Raw genomic sequence first — 17,441 nt, forward strand, 5'->3', positions numbered from 1 at the left:
CCACGCCCAGCCCAAACTGGATCTTTGAACTGACCTTTACCTCATCTCAGCAGGCCAGGACGAGCCTCTGAGTGACAACGTCGCCTGGGGCAATTACCGTGCATCAGATGAACCGGCCCTTACAAATCACCTCGGACTCTCCACATCTGCTGGCTGTCGGCATCTGCCAGGAGCACTCACCCGCAAATAATGAAAACCCTCTCATTACTGTTCCACAGCAGGTAAAGTGTTAGGACAATTATTGGACGTCCTGAGTGACCTTGGGACAGCTCAATAGCTGGCCTTCTGAGGACCACCGAAGGTCTTGAGGCTGGAGGGAGCAGGGGCTCCCTCGGAGGGGAGGCTGGACAGGAGGTGGGGGGCCGCAGGAAAAGGGCAGGATGAGCCCCTCCCAGCTGGGTCCCCTTTGTGTGACCCAGAGGCCCTTGCAGCACCCTGAGTCCTTGCCTTCACGCTCCCCTGGGGGCTGGCCCTGATCATCCTACAAATTAGGGTTCACATGCCTCTTTCTTCTGGAAGCCCCAGAGCCATGCGCCCAGGCAGGTCCCATCCTCCCAGCTGCACTCACACAGCCCTTGGTGCTGCTCTGGTCCTGCCATCACCACCTCCCTCCTCTGCCTCCTCTGCAAGCCCGGGGCTCAGGGCTCGGGAGGGCAGGGCTCTGTCTGCTCAGCACTCCCGCCATACCTGGTGTCCAACCACAGTGGAGCCAAGGTCAGCACCTGGGGCCACCCTGGCACAGGACCAGCCCCATCCTCAGCGACCAGAGCCTTGGTTTACCAAGAGAGGAGTCACTCCAGCATCTCCTGTGTAGGGATGAGGGGCAGTGGACACCCAGGTCAGGGTCTCAGAGGCCAGAGAGGGGCCACCAGGTTCTCAGGAGTACATAGGGCTGCAGGGAACCCTTGGGGTCATTGTCATCAAAAGGCTCAGGTTGGCAGCTCATAGGTCAGAAGGGCTGTCTGGCCCACAGAGTGAGGCTGGAATTTGAGAAATGTCAACTCACGGGTTCACAGGTGCGGAGACTGGCAGGCAGTGACTGGCCCTTTCCTGCAGCAACTTTGCCGGATGCTCTCTAGAATCCCATCCAAAATCTACCCAGCACAGTACCCAGTACCCAGCGTAGCAGGTGCTTTACTGGGAGAAGCAAGCACCTAACTGACCAAATTCCAGATCTGATGGGCTCACTTGGCAATGGAGAAATTCACAGCCAGAGGAAAGGGGTGTGGAGGCAGCGGGGCAAAGGGGTGGAGGGTTGGTTCCCAGGCAGCGAGGTTGGGGGGGCAGCACTTTCCCACATCAGACTTCAGACTTCAGCCTCCCTAACTCCCAGCCTGCTCCTGCCTGCTGGGGCCATGTCACAGACATCACCTGGTGCGCTGGGGGGTCCCTATTACTACTGAAATGGGAACCAGTGCAGAGAAATACAAGCTCAACGCCTCAGTTTCCTCAGAGAGGGGAAAGGACATTGACCACCCCCCTTTCCCAGGGGTTGTAGTGAAAGGAGATGCAGGCGCAGCACCAGCCCCAGGCTCTCAGCAGCCCCAATGGCACCGAAATGTTTGTTTTGTTTTGTTTTGAAATGGAGTCTCGCTCTGTTGCCCAGACTGGAGTGCAGTGGCACAATCTCAACTTACCACAACCTCTGCCTCCTGGGTTCAAGTGATTCTCCTGCCTCAACCTCCCAAGTAGCTGGGACTACAGGCGCGCACCACCATGCACGGCAAATTTTTGTATTTTTAATAGAGACGGGGTTTCATGATGTTTGCCAGGCTGGTCTCAAACTCCTGACCTAGTGATCCGCCCATCTCGGCCTCCCAAAGTGCTGGGATTACAGGCGTGAGCCACCGCACCTGGCCTTGAAATGTTTTTAATAACGGGGCCTCTGGGCAGTGCTAGCCACTGTCTAATTTTCAGATCTTCAGTCGCTCCCCTTTGGAAAGCAATGGAGATTGAACATGCACGTTTGGAGAACTGAAACCCACAAAGTGCTCATTTCCTCCAAAAATCCAATTTTCCACAACAGAAGGTCGAGCAGGAGCCCCGTAAGCAGGGCAGAGTTGTTTTTTCAATAGAAATATACAGTTATTCACATACGCCCCGGGGATGCCCACGCGGATGTGGGGATGAGCCCACCCTGTGCCCCGCACCATGATGCACACCAGCTTGGGCTGAGGGACAACCTGCAAGTAGGAGTAGCAACAGATCGGCATCTGTCCCCCAGGAGTGGGGTCTGGCTTCCCACCCTGGCGCGCGCACAAGGCTCATGGAGTCTTGAGCCCCAGCCATAAACGGTGTGATGGTGGTGCCCAGCCTTCCAGCTCTCCAGGGCTGTCATGAAGGAGACGAGGTAAAGGCTGCGCACAGTGGAAACGCCATGGGCCCTTGGCACGGTGCAGGCCTCACACTGGCTCCAGCTGAACCTGCTGCACTTGCTCCTCCTGCCAGCTGACAGGCCAGGGCAACCCTAGCAGTAAGGCGGGCAGCCAGCTGCTCCCCCGCCCCTACTTGCGGACTCCTCCCCATGGTCCGCTAGACACTGTTGAGCAGCTGCACACAGTCTTGTGTCATCAGTGTCCAAAGTTTGAATGGAGAGAAGAGACGCAGTGACGCAGGAGCTGGGCCCTAGCTGGGCCTCCTGGTCTCGGTCAGCTGGGCAGTGACCTGAGCGGGGCGGCAATGAGGTCATGCTGGGGCAGGCCCCCAGCTAGGGACCTTATCAAACACGCAGCACACCTTCCCGTACCTGCGCCTCCTCACCTGCCCGCACAACTCCCATCTAGAGTATTCTCTGAAGTGCCTGTGCCACAGAGCCCAGGTCACAGGAACATGTTGATCCCATGAGCACTGATGTCCCAGGAATCAATAAACACAATTTAGAATCAAGTGCATGGGAATCGGCAGCCAGAGACCTTGGAGACCATGCAGCCCGAGTGGCTCACTTCACAGAGGGGGATACGAAGGCCCAGAGGGACAGGAAATGCCTCGTGGCACGTGCGGGTGGAGGGGTGGGGATCCTGGGTCCTTTCTTCCACTCCTCAGCCTAGGAGCCTCAGCAGCAGCCCGACGTCCCCAAGGGCCACGGCGGCTGCAGGGGACAAAGGCCAGGCCTCTGTAAGTAAGGTGGGAGCTTGGCTCAGGAAGCAGACACACCTCCTCCCTGTATGACTGTGGCTTGTCACCTAACCCTCTGCAACCTGTTTCCTCACCTGTAAAATGAGGTACTAACAGTAGCTACTGGACAGGGCTGTCATGAAGATATTTTTTATTTATTTATTTTATTTTTGAGACAGAGTCTCACTCTGTCACCCGGACTGGAGTGCAGTGGCACAATCTCGGCTCACTGCAACCTCTGCCTCCCAGGTTCAAGTGATTCTCTTGCCTCAGTCGCCCAGGCAGCTGGGATTAAGGGCACCCGTCACTATGCCCAGCTTATTTTTTGTATTTTTAGTAGAGATGGGGTTTCACCATGTTGGCCAGGCTGGTCTCGAACTCCTGACCACCGGCTCATGCCTGTAATCTCCAGCGCTTTGGGAGGCTGAGGCAGGCGGGTCACCTGAGGTCAGGAGTTTGAGACCAGCCTGGCCAACATGGAGAACAACATAGTGAAACCCCTTCTCTATTAAAAATACAAAAGTTAGCTGGGTGTGGTGGTGCACACCTGTAATCCCAGCTATTCAGGAGGCTGAGGCAGGAGAATCACTAGAATCTGGGTGGCAGAGGTTACAGTGAGCTGAGATGGCGCCACTGTACTCCAGTCTGGGCGACAGAGCGAGACTGCATTTCAAAAAAAAGAAAAAAAAAAAAAAAGACATGAGAAGCACCTGGCACATTTCGAATATTAAATAAATGGCAGTAATTACTGTGGTGGTGACCATGACAACCACGTATCTGACAAACCCAGTGTTGGGGCAGGTACATTTTGAGAGGAAGCCAGGTGCCCAGGGAAGCAGGCCAGCAGGAGGAGCCCAGAGTGCATGGCCCAGGGGCACCTTTAGGAAGAGGGGGAAGTTGACACAGCAGGGAGCCCAGGGTGAACTGAGCCCCAGCCATGGCTACAGCAGCGCCTAGTGACTGGCTCCTCCCCCACCGAGCCCCACCGGCATGTTCACATCAAATCCTCTTGACAATCTGAGAGGTGGGTTCAAGTTTCCACTTACAGATGGGACCCGCGGGTTGGAGATGGGACCTGTGGTTTGGAGGGGCTCAGTGACTCATCTAGGGACAGAACTGGGATGAGAATCCTTTTACGTTAGCCTCATGGAAATATAAGCAGATGTGGACAATACAGCTCCTTGAGCAGAACTGCGTGCTTCGGTTTAGCATGTGCGCTGAGTTCAACAACTACAAGACTTCATGTGGCCAGGCACGGTGCTTCATACTTGTAATCCCAACTCTTTGGGAGGCTGAGGTGGGCAGATCCCTTGAGCTCAGGAGTTCAAGACCAGCTTGGGCAACATGGCAAAACCTTGTCTCTACTAAAAATACAAAAATTGGCCAGGTGCAGTGGTGTGCAGCTGTAGTCTCAGCCACTTTGGGGGCTGAGGTGAAAGGACTGCTTGAGCCCAGGAGGTTGAGGCTGCAGTGAGCCAAGATTGTGCCACTGCACTCCAGCCTAGGTGACAAAGTGAGACCCTGTCTCAAAAAAAAAAAAAAAAGATCTGCTTATTGGAAAAACAACCCACTCTTCAAAATTATTTGCCCCTTCAACAACAAAATGCTCCTTTAGCTCCTGGATATGGAATAAGTACAGCACTGGCTTTTATCTCCTCATAGTCTAAGGTAAAAAGGAAAAGAAGGCCGGGCGCGGTGGCTCACGCCTGTAATTCCAGCACTTTGGGAAGCCGAGGTGGGCGGATCAGAAGGTCAGGAGATTGAGACCACGGTGAAACCCCGTCTCTACTAAAAATACAAAAAATTAGCCGGGCGCGGTGGTGGGCGCCTGTAGTCTCAGCTACTCAGGAGGCTGAGGCAGGAGAATGGCAGGAACCCGGGAGACGGAGCTTGCAGTGAGCCGAGATCGTGCCACTGCACTCCAGCCTGGGAGACAGAGCAAGACTCTGTCTCAAAAAGAAAAAAAAAAAAAAAAAAAAAAGGAAAAGAAAACAAAAACTTAAAAAAAAAAAAAGGAAAACGTTGAAATGTTGGCATTTGTTTGTTTTTGCTTTTTTGAGACCGAGTCTCACTGTATTGCCCAGGCTGGAGTGCAGTGGTGCAATCTCGGCTCACTGCAACCTCCACTTCCCAGGTTCAAGTGATTCTTCAGCCTCCTGAGTAGTTGGGACTACAGGTGCACACCACCGCATCCAGCTAATTATTTTTTTTTGAGACGGAGTCTCGCTCTGTCGCCCGGGCTGGAGTGCAGTGGCTGGATCTCAGCTCACTGCAAGCTCCGCCTCCCAGGTTTACGCCATTCTCCTGCCTCAGCCTCCCGAGTAGCTGGGACTACAGGCGCCCGCCACCTCGCCCGGCTAGTTTTTTGTATTTTTTTAGTAGAAACGGGGTTTCACCATGTTAGCCAGGATGGTCTCGATCTCCTGACCTCGTGATCCGCCCGTCTCGGCCTCCCAAAGTGCTGGGATTACAGGCTTGAGCCACCGCGCCTGGCAATTTTTTAATATTTTTAGTGAGATGGGGTTTCACTGTGTTGGCCAGGCTGGTCTTGAACTCCTGACCTCAGATGATCCACCTGCCTCGGCATCCCAAAGTGCTGGGATTACAGGCGTGAGCCACCTGGCCCAGCCCAAACGTTGATTTAGGAGAAAATATTTCACTTAATTCTTGCAGCCTGGGTACAGGAATTACACATAGGAAACTGGGGCCCTTGAAGCGCAGCCATAATGGGGTGACGGAAGGCTAAGGGACTTCCTTGAGGCCACATGGCAACTATGGGGCAGAGCTGGGATTGGAAACCCACGTTCTCACAGTACACCTGGCACCTGGCACTTTACGTGACAGGATGAAGCTTTGCAACAGGTAAGATGTGGTGCCTGCCCTGGCAGAAGCAGCAGCCCTCACTCCTTCTCGAAAGGTGTCTGAATAAGTCCTCTCACTTCTGTGAATCTTAGGTTCCTCCTCCACAAGCTGGACAGCAACGTGCCTGTCGCCGGGCGCCTGGGAAATCACCCTGCACACCACAGTGGGCAGGTGTGGCACTGCTTTGCCAATATGGATTCTTGTACATTGTGGGGCACTGGGGGTAGGAGCAGGATTCCATTCATGAGCTTTGTAACTTGTGCCACACTCACTTTGTAATTGGCCAAGGGCTTCTAACCAGAGGCAGCACCTGCAGGGTAAACCAATAATCCTGTGCCAGACCCACCCTGGCTGCCCTTGATTTTCACAGGGCGACCCCTGCCAACCAAGGCTGAGATCAGAAACTGAGAAGCAGACCTTACTCCTGCCATTAGAGCCACGGCAAAGCCTCCGAGCAGCCATCAGATTTTCCTCAGTCTCCTTCCATACAGTTCAAGTTCGTGATTCTGTTATGACTGTACCCCAGATATATGGGGGTGGCTATGTTTCCTTTTTTTGTTTTTTCTTAACAAAAATGTAAGTTTAGGCTGGGCGCGGTGGCTCACGCCTGTAATCCCAACACTTTGGGAGGCCGAGGCGGGCGGATCCCCTGAGGTCAGGAGTTCAAGACCAGCCCGGCCAACATAGTGAAACTCCGTCTCTACTAAAAATACAAAAATTAGCCGGGCATGGTGGCAGATGCCTGTAGTCCCAGCTACTCAGGAGGCTGAGGCAGGAGAATCGCTTGAACCCAGGAGGCCGAGGTTGCAGTGAGCTGAGATCGCACCACTATACTCCAGCCTGGAAGACAGAGCGAGATGCGTCTCAAAAAGAAAAGGAAGTTTATACACATTATTCTACAATTTTTCACTTGCTATATGCAGCACTCATGTCATATAAACTAATGTCAGCCCAAACAGAATGAACTCATTCTCTCATAGCTGCCTAACAGTCTGAAGTCTGGATAAACCAGAACGCATTCACTCACCCCTCCTAAGAGGCTCACTTCCAGCACTCACATAAACTTCTAAGCATATAAACTGTGTTGTGCGGTTCACGTGCTCAACATGTTTTTTTTGAGACAGAGTCTTGCTGTGTCACCCAGGCTGGAGGGCAGTGGCACAATCTTGGCTCACCCCAACCTCTGCCTCTCGGGTTCAAGCAATTCTCATGCCTCAGCCTCCCGAGTAGCTGGGATTACAGGTGCACACCACCACACCCACCTAATTTTTGTATCTTTAGTAGAGACGGGGTTTCACTATGTTGGCCAGGCTGGTCTCAAACTCCTGACCCCATGTGATCTGTCCGCCTTTGGCCTCCCAAAGTACAGGGATTACAGGCGTGAGCCACTGCACCCAGACCAACGTTGTTATTCATAAAAACACTTCCTTCATTTTCATCAATTGACCTCAGAAGAAACATTATAAATTTGAACATAGAAAATATATTCCATTCTGAGCTAGGCACGGTGGCAGATAACTATAATCTCAGCTACTGGGTAGGCTGAGCTGGGAGGACTCCTTGAGGCCAGGAGTTTGATACCAGCCTGGGCAATATAGTAAGATCTCGTCCCTATTAAAAATAATATACTATTCAAACATCATTCATATATATATATACACGCACACACATACATATATGTGTATATATATGTGTATATGTGTGTGTGGGTGTGTATGTGTATGTGTGTGTATATATATATTTAATTTTATTTTATAATTTAAATTTATAATTTAAATTTAATAAAATATAATTAAAATTAAATTTATAATTTAATTTTTATATATATATATAATAATTTCATTTGGTTGGATAAGTGCTCTGCGGCTACAAAGAATTCAAAACCCCTGACCCTGGGACCTGCAAAGAGTCTCCAGCCTCCAGTGACCTGTGTACTAACCAAACACATGCCTTAGGCAATGGTGGGGCGGTGGCATTCAAGAGTGATGGGGTGGGTGCCTGCAGACCTGGACAAGAGTCAGGGAAGGCTGTGTCTCAAAATCCTCTGTGCTTTTGAAGAATACAAAGGAAAAGGATGTATCATGTCACCCTGGGGAAGTGACTGTGACTTGGTCTAGGACGGAGGACTTGGACTTTTCACTCTGTATATTCACTGGCTGGTGAGAATGTTTACATAAGGAGGCCACCTATTTCTTATGAAACTTAAAATGTTGAAATGACAGCTGAAATCACAGAACCCAGGATGAAAGAGCACTGGCTCCCATCTCTGAAGACAAAGTGCTTCACCTCCTGACAGCAAACGGGACCACAGGTGACGACAGCACGTTTTCAACAAACACCCCTTGTCCAAGGTCCAGGTTGCATCAGGAAAGCTCCTGTTGGCTTAAACAAATGCAAACAAATGGCCCTCTCCCTGCAATGTCCTGTTAGACCCCTCTGGCAGGTGCCACACCGTGTATGGGGGTTGGATGAGGCAATACAGATGAACCTCCAGCCCAGGCCCACAGCCCATGTTAGTATTATTATTGTTGTCATTGTTATTGTTACTATTGCTGCTACTCCCAGGGACCTGTGTCCCTAGGACCGGATGGTGCCAGGAAAGCCAGGCACGAAGGAGGGGATCCTGGGGTGCCAGGACCAGCTGGACTTCAAAGATCCCCTGGCTCTGGCCTTCGCTGCTCCAGACCTGCTGGGAGGCACCTGCATTTTATCAGGATTCCCAAGACACCCGCACACACAGGCGATTGAGAGGTGCTACTAGAGGGAAGGGCTGTGGGCCTGGCCCCATAGCACCAGGGCGATTGGGGTGGTCCTGGGTGGGAATTGCTTTATAAGGCTGCCCTGGGCCAAGCCTGCTTCCTTCCGCCGGCTCCAAAAAGGCCAGGCCAGGCCTGGGCTGGGCCCAGCAGATGTGCTTTAGTGGCCCAAGACAGGATGCAGTAAATGCCCACCCTCTTTCACATGCAGATGCCTCCCAGCCATAGGGCCAGGGCCCTGAGCCTGGGCCTCTACACCCCTCGCTGTGCCAGGCCCTGCCTCTGAATGGCTCCCCTCAGGGAACCCAATCCGCCCATGAAAGGGCTTCAATAAAGAGCCTATTGGGGGACGCAGCAGGTTACAGATGTCCTCTGGCCTGTGACCACGCCCACCCACAAGTCCTAGAGCAGCAAGTGGGCCCTGCCTGGCCAGCAGCACCAGTGTGGCCTCAGAGGTTTGCGCCTCCTGCTCCTCCACCTTAGCCCAGATGCCTGCCTGGCTGGCTCCCCCAGCATCCTCCAATCCCGGCTCCCTCGCCATGGGATCTGCGAGGCCAGGCACCTAGCCCTGGGCTCCCCACCTCGCTGCATGTCTCAGATGCTCTAGCCTTCCCTAGTGCATGCTGTCACCTGCTGGTCCCACACGACTGCAGCATTGGCTCCACCAGGGCACGGGCTGCCATCTGCCTGTTCACTGCGGCACATCCCCAGGGCCTAGGTTGGTGTTTTTAGTACAGCAGAGGCACTCAGTGCATGCTTGTTGAGTGTATGAGTAAAGGAATGAATGCATGAAAAAAAATAAAAAGGAATAAATGAACGAATGTGTGTGTGTGTGCGCGCATCTTTGATGAGGGTTCAGGAACCTTTTCTACTTCTGCCAGTTTCTGAATCTCTCCGATTTTTGGTCCTCACTTTGAAAAGAGGAAGCCCCCGACCTCAGGGGCTGGTGTGAAGGGAAGGCGGGTGGTTAAGCACCTGCCTGGCGCATGACAGGCCTCCCTCGATGCAGGGTGACTGCTGTGGCTGCGGATATTATTTTAAAAACCTGAGCTTCTACTCCCCCTGTGCTCCGTGGCCCTCAATAAAATCGGAGGACCCTTGTCACCACAGAAAATCCAAGAAGAATGGTGACAGTGTGTCATCCCTCACAGGCTCAGAGAACGGACAATACTGCCAGAGACCCCACAGTGCCGGGAGCTACCAGGGAGGCCTGTGTTCCCCCTGCCCACCGTAAGACCACCCCCCCAATCACACTTGTCCCTCTGTGGTGGCTGGTTTCACCCCAGGAACTTCCTCTGAGCTCCTGCAGGACTTCAAAGCAGGCTGTGCATATCAAGGAGGCCACAGCATGAAAGGCACAGGGCCACCTTGCCCCTGTGGCTGCAGGCCACACAGGCTTCACCTGGGCAAGCAGGGCCTGCTCCGTGAAGGCTTCCTGGTTCAATCACCAGGCGAGGAAAACAGGTGTCCTGTACCTCTGGAAAATCCCCAGGGAAAATTCCAAAAGCCGCACATTTTCCTGGAGGGGCAGCTTCCGGCACCACCTTCGCAGCCACTTTGGGCACCTGTCACGGGCCCCACAGGCATGCAAGGGAGGGTGTAGGGAGCTTCCTGGGCCCTGAGCATGATGATCTGGCCCCAGAAGCACCGGGCCAGAGTGAAGGGGCCTTGCCCTTAAAAGCCAACAGAAAGGCTGAAAGGGGCCCTGCAAAGGTCTGCCGGGAGCCGAAGGGCCCGCCGGTGTGGGCGGAAACAGTCTGTGAGTGCTGGACAGCTCAGCGGCCCCTTCAGTGAAAACCCCACCAAGAAGTCTGTGCGAGAGGCCATAAAGGTCACTTGAGAAGGCCCCCGTGGACAAGGCAGGGCGTGGAGACTTGGTCCTATGGCATGGGAAGCCACAGGGTTGAGAGACCAGGCCATCAGTTCTGCAGGCCCACAGACAGCACAATAACAAAACCTTCCAGATCATGGGTGTGATGTCCCCTCACCAAAAATAATCCCATATGCTTTTGGGAAGGGAGCTTTTAGCCTCTCCCAGCTACATTAACAGGATGATTTACATTTCAGTATTATTATATTGCTGTTAGATGTATACAGTGTAGCTGCTACCAGACACCCCCAGCTAGATAAATCTACAGAAGCCAAAGCAAATCAAAACAAAACCCTCCTGGCAATCGATCAGTCAGAAGACGCCAGCCCAGAACCCAGAGAAGTTAACAGAACCCCTTCCAATGTCACAACCCGGAATCTGCACATGTCTGTTGGACAGTTCTGCATCAGGTGGGGGCCACCTCTCAAAATAAGCTGTTAGAGAAGGCTGTGATGTTTCTCAATAGCCCCTTCTCCCTCAAGGATTCCAAGTAGGGGTCTGGGTTGGGCAGACCAGGGCTCAAACTGTCCCTGGGGGGCTGGGCACGGTGGCTCACGCCTGTAATCCCAGCACTTTGGGAGGCCCAGGCGAGTGGATCACTTGAGGTCAGGAGTTTGAGGTCAGCCTGGTCAACATGGTGAAACCCCGTTTCAATTAAAAATACAAATATTAGCCAGGCAAGGTGGCAGGCACCTGTAATCCCAGCTACTCAGGAGGCTGAGGCAGGAGAATCACTAGAACCCGGGAGGCGGAGGCTGCAGTGAGCTGAGATGGTACCAATGCACTCCACCCTGGGAGACAAGACTGAGACTCTGTCTCAAAAAAAAGAAAACCTGCATGTGGAAGGATACCTGTGGTCCCAGTTATTTAGGAAACTGAGGTAGAAAGACTTTTTGGAGCCTAGGAGGTCAAGGCTGCAGTGAGCTGTGATCATATCACTGCACTTCAGCTGGGGAGACAGATCAAGATCCTGTCATAAAGAAAAAGAAAAGAAAGTGGTCTTCAATGTTACACTGTTGGGAGTCTACTGTGTGCCAAACACCAGGCCAGGAACTTGACATACATCATGAGCCATCATGATACCCACCCCATGACCCCCTCCCTGCCCCCTCTCCACCCTGCCAGTTGTTCCAGTCAGACACTGGAAACCACCCTTTATTTCAAGTTCTCCCTGACCCCGACAATACCTCATATGTCAGCAGGTCCCATAGGTCCTACTTCCAACACACCTCTTTAATTCATGCCCTCCTCCCATCTCCATTGCCCTCTACCCAGTCCAAGCCCCACCAGCTCTCCCTGGACCACTGGAACCATCTAACTGGTGACTCTGTGTCCTCTCTGGCCCCTGCCCTTCCACCAGACTATTCTCTACACTGCAGCCAGAGAGATCTCCTTGAAATATTTTAATTAAAAAACAATTTTTTGGCCAGGCGCCGTGGCTCACGCCTGTAATCCCTGCACTTTGGGAGGCCGAGGTGGGCGGATCACGAAGTCAGGAGATCGAGACCCTCCTGGCTAACACGGTGAAACCCCGTCTCTACTAAAAATACAAAAAATTAGCCGGGCGCGGTGGCGGGCGCCTGTAGTCCCAGCTACTCGGGAGGCTGAGACAGGAGAATGGCGTGAACCCAGGAGGCGGAGCTTGCAGTGAGCCGAGATCGCGCCACTGCACTCCAGCCTGGGTGACAGAGTGAGACTCCGCCTCAAAAAAAAAAAAAAAAAAATTTTTTTTTTTAGAGTTGGGGTCTCACTCTGTCACCCAGGCTGGAGTATAGTAGCACACTCATAGTCTCAAACTCCTGGGCTCAGGCAATTCTCCTGCCTCAGCCTCCCAAGTAGTTGGGACTACAGGCGTGCACCACCATGCCCGGCTAATTTTTGTATTTTTTGTAGAGATGGGGTCTTGCTATGTTGCCCAGGTTGGTCTCAATCCTCCTACCTCCAGCGTCCCAAAGTGTTGGGATTATAGGTGTGAGCCACTGTGCCCAAACATTAATATTCTGAATTTTAATATTCAATTTAATATTTGAATTGTAATATTTTGAATAGAAAATACATTCACATAGTTTAAAAACCTTAAAAATGATATGCAGGCCAGGCGCGGTGACTCACACCTGTAATCCCAGCACTTTGGGAACCCAAGGTGGGCAGATCACATGAGGTCAGGAGTTCGAAACCAGCCTGGTCAACATGGCGAAACCCCACCTCTAATAAAAATACAAAAATTAGCCAGGCATGGTGGCAGGTGCCTGTAATCCCAGCTACTCGGGAGGCTGAGGCAGGAGAATTGTTTGAACCCAGGAAGCAGAGGTTGCAGTAAGCCGAAATTGCACCACTGTCCTCCAATCTGGGTGACAGAGCAAGACTCTGTCTCCAAAACAAAAACGTTGATATACAAAGTTATACAGTGAAGAGTCTTTCTCCTACCCTGTCTCCAACCACACAGTGGCCCCCACTTTCCTTATCCTCCAGCTCTTCCCAGACTCTGAAGCAGCCTTCCAGTGTCTTTATGCAAACACAGCAAGAGAAATACATTCAAGCATTTCTGCCTTTTCTATACCAGAAACAGTGCACCATGCACCCTGCTGTGTGCTTGCTGTCTCCACTGGTAATATGTCTATAGACAAGGGTGCTCATTCCTTTTTATACTGCATGTTATTCTGCTGTATAAACAGACAGACCCTAAAACTCCCCTACTGATGGATATCTGAGCTGCTTCCAGTCTTTTGCTATTTAAAAGGCATTGCCAGGAATGACCTTGTATTCGTGTCATTTCTTACGCATGAGATAGGACAAATTCTCAGAAGTGGAACCACTGGTAGATGATGTCAAATGCATCTTCCATAAGCAATGAGTGGCAAGGTCTCCCATGAAGCCTTGCCTGCCCCAGTCACAGCACTGAGCTTTGGCTTCCTGCTCCCCAAATGAGCCCCACTTCACCCCAAAACACTGCCCAGAGCACTCTGCTGGATTCCCACCAGTGCCACCCACAGAATGCTCTTACCTGTGACTGAGCTAGTCTAAAGCTTTGGAGTAATGGAGAATAAGGTCAGGAATCACTTAACCCTGAACTTCAGCCAACACTGAGAGCACACCCAGCACCCAGCAGAGTGTCCTAGGTCTGGGCTGCCCTTCACGCTTGCTCCTGGAAGCCAAGTCTCCCTGTTCCCAGTTCCCAGCCTCCCAAGCACCTCAGGCTTCACTATGCAGGACAATTTGGGTCCCTATTATCTCAGCAGCTCCCAGACATCAGACATGCAGATTGGCAGGATGGGGTCTCTAAGAAGGACCAAGAGACTCACTTAACTGCCACCTACAGATAGGAATATTGAGGCCCAGTGACATCAGGCTACCAAGCCAGGTAGTGCCCCAGCTAGTGACTCTGGAGGCCAAGTCCTGGCAATTAGCCCTTCCCGACTGCCTATCAACATATGGCAGTGCTGACCTGGGATGCCAACAGGAGGCCTTACAGAGCCCAGGTCCAGTGGTGCCAACCACGCTACTGAAGGTGTCCTTCTGGCTGGCCACGGTGGCTCACACCTCTAATCCCAGCACTTTGGGAGGCTGAGATGGGCAGATTACTTCAGCCCAGGAGTTCAAGACTGGCCTGGGCAACATGGCAAAACCCCATCTCTACAAAAAATACAAAAAAATTAGCTGGGCATGGTGGCACGCATCTGTAGTCCCAGTTACTTGGGAGGCTGAGGTGGGAGGATCTCTTGAGCTCTTAAGGTGGAGGTTGCAGTGAGCTAAGATTGAACCACTGCACTCCAGCCTGGGCGACAAAGTAAGACCCTGTCTCAAAAAAAAAAAAAAAAATTAGGCCAGGCGCAGTGGCTCATGCCTGTTATCCTAGCACTTTGGGAGACTGAGGCAAGACCACCCTGGCAACATCATGAAACCTTGCCTCAAAAAAAAAAAATAATAAAAAGAAAAGTGTCGGCCAGGCACGGTGGCTCACGCCTGTAATCCCAGCACTTTGGGAGGCTGAGGCAGGCAGATCATTTGAGGTCAGGAGTTCCAGACCAACCTGGGCAACATGGTGAAACTCGGTCTCTACTAAAAATACAAAAATGAGCTGGGCGTGCTGGCAGGTGCCTGTAATCCCAGATACTTGGGAGGCTGAGGCAGGAGAATCGCTTGAACCTGGAGGCAGAGGTTGCAGTGAGCTGAGATGGCGCCACCGCACTCTGGCCTGGAAGACAAGAGCGAAACTTTGTCTCAAAAAAAAAAAGTGTCCTCTACGGTCAAGTCTTGGCAGGCACGATGTTCTCTTCCTCCTTCTCTCACCTAAACCAATGCAGTCCAACAGAATTATAATGAGAGCCACAAAGGTAATTAAAGGTTTCTAATAAGCACATTAACAAACGTTTTTAAAAAAGGTAGAACTAATTTCAAATATTTTAACCTAAAACAGTATATTAAAAATATTATCAACCGGGCACGTGGCTCACACCTGTAATCCTAGCACTTTGTGAGGTGGAAGCAGGTGGATCACCTGAGATCAGGAGTTCCACACCAGCCTGGCCAACATGGTGAAACCCCACCTCTACAAAAATACAAAAATTGGCCGGGTGCGGTAGCTCACGCCTGTAATCCCAGCACTTTGGAGGCCGAGGCAGGTGGATCACCTGAGCGCAGGAGTTAGAGACCAGCCTGCCCAACATGGTGAAACCCCGTCTCTACTGAAGATACAAAAAATTAGCCGGGTGTGGTGGCACATGCCTGTAATTCCAGCTGTTCGGGAGGCTGAGGCAGGAGAATCGCTTGAACCTGGGAGGCGGAGGTTGCAGTGAGCAGAGATTGCACCACTGCTTTCCAGCCTGGGAGACAAGAGCAAAACTCCCTCCCAAACAAAACAAATAAAAAAATTAACTGGGCATGATGGCGGGTGCTTGTAATCCCAGCTACTCAGGAGACTGAAGCGGGAGAATCGCTTGAACTCGGTAAGCGGAGGTTGCAGTGAGCCGAGATCGTGCCACTGCACTCCAGCCTGGGCGACAGAGCGACGCTCCGTCTGAAGAAAACGAAACAAAACAAACAAAAAATATATTATTTCAACAGGCAAACAACATAAACCCATTTTCATGTGTTATTTTACATTTTACTCACGAAGTCTGATGTTTTTGGGGGTTTTGTTTTTGAGACAGTCTCGCTCTGCAGTCCAGGCTAGAGTACAGTGGCGTGATCACAGCTCACTGCAGCCTTGACCTCCTGGGCTCAAGAGATGCTCCTGCCTCAGCCTCCAATGTGGCTGGGCCTACAGGCGTGCACCGCCACACCCAGCTAATTTTTAAATTTTTGGCAGAGACAGGGTCTCCCTATGTTGCCCAGGGTGGTCTCCAACCCCCTGGCCTCAAGCCATCCTCCCTCCTTTGCCTCTGCAAGTGCTAGAATCACAGATGCGAGCCACCGCCCCCGGCCAAGACTTGTTCATCGGTATGCATTTTACCCTTACAGCACATCTCAACTCAGACTGGCCGCAGGTCAAGCGCTCAGCAGCCCACTTACTAGGAGGCCGCCCTGTCTGATCGCGCAGCCCTAACCAGCAGAGGCCTGGTGCTCGCCCGGGGCAGCAGTGGGGTCGTTCGGGGTCAGCGCTGTGAGCTCACGGGGGTGGGAAGGGGGGAAACGAGGCGGGGCCTGAGCCGCGGCCCCGCCCCCTGTCGGCAGCCGGGGACCCGGCAGAGCCTTGAGCTCGGCGGCCGCAGGGATGCCCCCAGCGGCGCCTCGCGGCCCACTCACCTGGCCACCGCCTCCACCGAGCCGGCGATGGCCGTGCCGCCGCCCGCGCCGCTGTCGTACAGCACGCCCGAGATGTCGAGCAGCACCCCGCGCACTCCAGCCAGCCGCTCGCCCCACGGGGCCATGGTGCCCGGCAGTGCTCCTCGGCTCCGCGTCCCAACCGACGCCGGCACCGCCGCGCAGGGGCGCCTGGGAACTGTAGTCCCGCGGGCGGGGCAGGGCGGGAAGACCGGGCGCAAACCCGGAACTGGGGCACGGCCTGGGCACCCCGGCGTCGCTCGCCCACGAAACGGTATTCCTTTTCGGAAGTTTTCTTCCCAGGAGATCAGCGGACAAAGAGCAGGAAACGCAGAAAACAAGCCCCTTGATTCACAGAAAGGATGAGGAATTCGTTGAAATGTTATAGCTTTAGTCCAGTTCAATGAATTGTGTATATTTTGTTGATACGCTTACTAGGTGAGCTGTTTACACGTGAAATAAAATAGAATTCCTACCCTTTGGGGATTTCCACTAATGGAGTTGGGGAGTAGTATACCTTATATATGGGTTCTTAGTCGCTGACAATAGGAGCCACTCCAGTTAGAGGGGTTTTGTTTACATGGGACGTGAAGGAGCTTACAGATTTCCTGGGGGCTTTAGCTTCATGCCAGGGAGGAGGAAAAGGGGTGCTTCTGCCAGTGGTGTGAGCCTACCTATAGTTGTTTCTTTTCAGCCGGCTCTGTGGGGTACTCCTGAGCAAGTCACTTTTCATTTCTAGGACTACGGTAGACAGAATAGTGCCCCCTTGAGATGTCCACCTCCCAATCCCCACAACCTCTAAATATATTACCGGACATGGCAGAAGGGACTTAGATCTTGCAGAGCCTATGCTCCTGTAGGGAGATTATCCTGGATGGTCCAGGTGGGCCCAGTGTAAGGACATGAGTCCTCATAAGGAAAAGAGGGAAGCAGGAGAGAGTCAGAGTCAGAGAAGGAGGTGTGACAGCAGAAGCAGAGGTCAGGGAGAAAGATGTGAAGATACTACACTGCTGGCCTTGAATACAAAGGGGCCATGGGCCAAGAAATGCAGGTGGCCTCTGGAAGCTAAAAAAGGC

At 52.5% G+C, this 17,441-nt stretch overlaps 1 protein-coding gene across 5 annotated transcripts in view; it reads right to left on the reverse strand.

Moving 5' to 3' along the window:
• The window catches only part of LHPP (phospholysine phosphohistidine inorganic pyrophosphate phosphatase), a 153,976-nt gene extending 137,428 nt beyond the window's left edge, over window positions 1–16,548 (reverse strand). For 2 of the 5 annotated variants that reach the window (XM_033179865.1, XM_033179848.1), the window contains exon 1: window positions 16,348–16,520. In XM_033179865.1, coding sequence (XP_033035756.1) covers window positions 16,348–16,472 — 125 coding nt within the window. In that variant the 5' untranslated portion in view covers window positions 16,473–16,520. Of the gene's footprint in view, window positions 1–16,347 lie in introns of all 5 variants that reach the window. The other 3 variants (XM_033179842.1, XM_033179855.1, XM_033179833.1) reach the window with 2 other exon arrangements.
• Between the last annotated feature and the right edge of the window lie 893 nt (window positions 16,549–17,441).

The sequence above is a fragment of the Trachypithecus francoisi genome, unplaced genomic scaffold (assembly GCF_009764315.1).
Source record: "Trachypithecus francoisi isolate TF-2019V2 unplaced genomic scaffold, Tfra_2.0 Contig01579, whole genome shotgun sequence".
In the NCBI taxonomy this organism is placed as follows: domain Eukaryota; kingdom Metazoa; phylum Chordata; class Mammalia; order Primates; family Cercopithecidae; genus Trachypithecus; species Trachypithecus francoisi.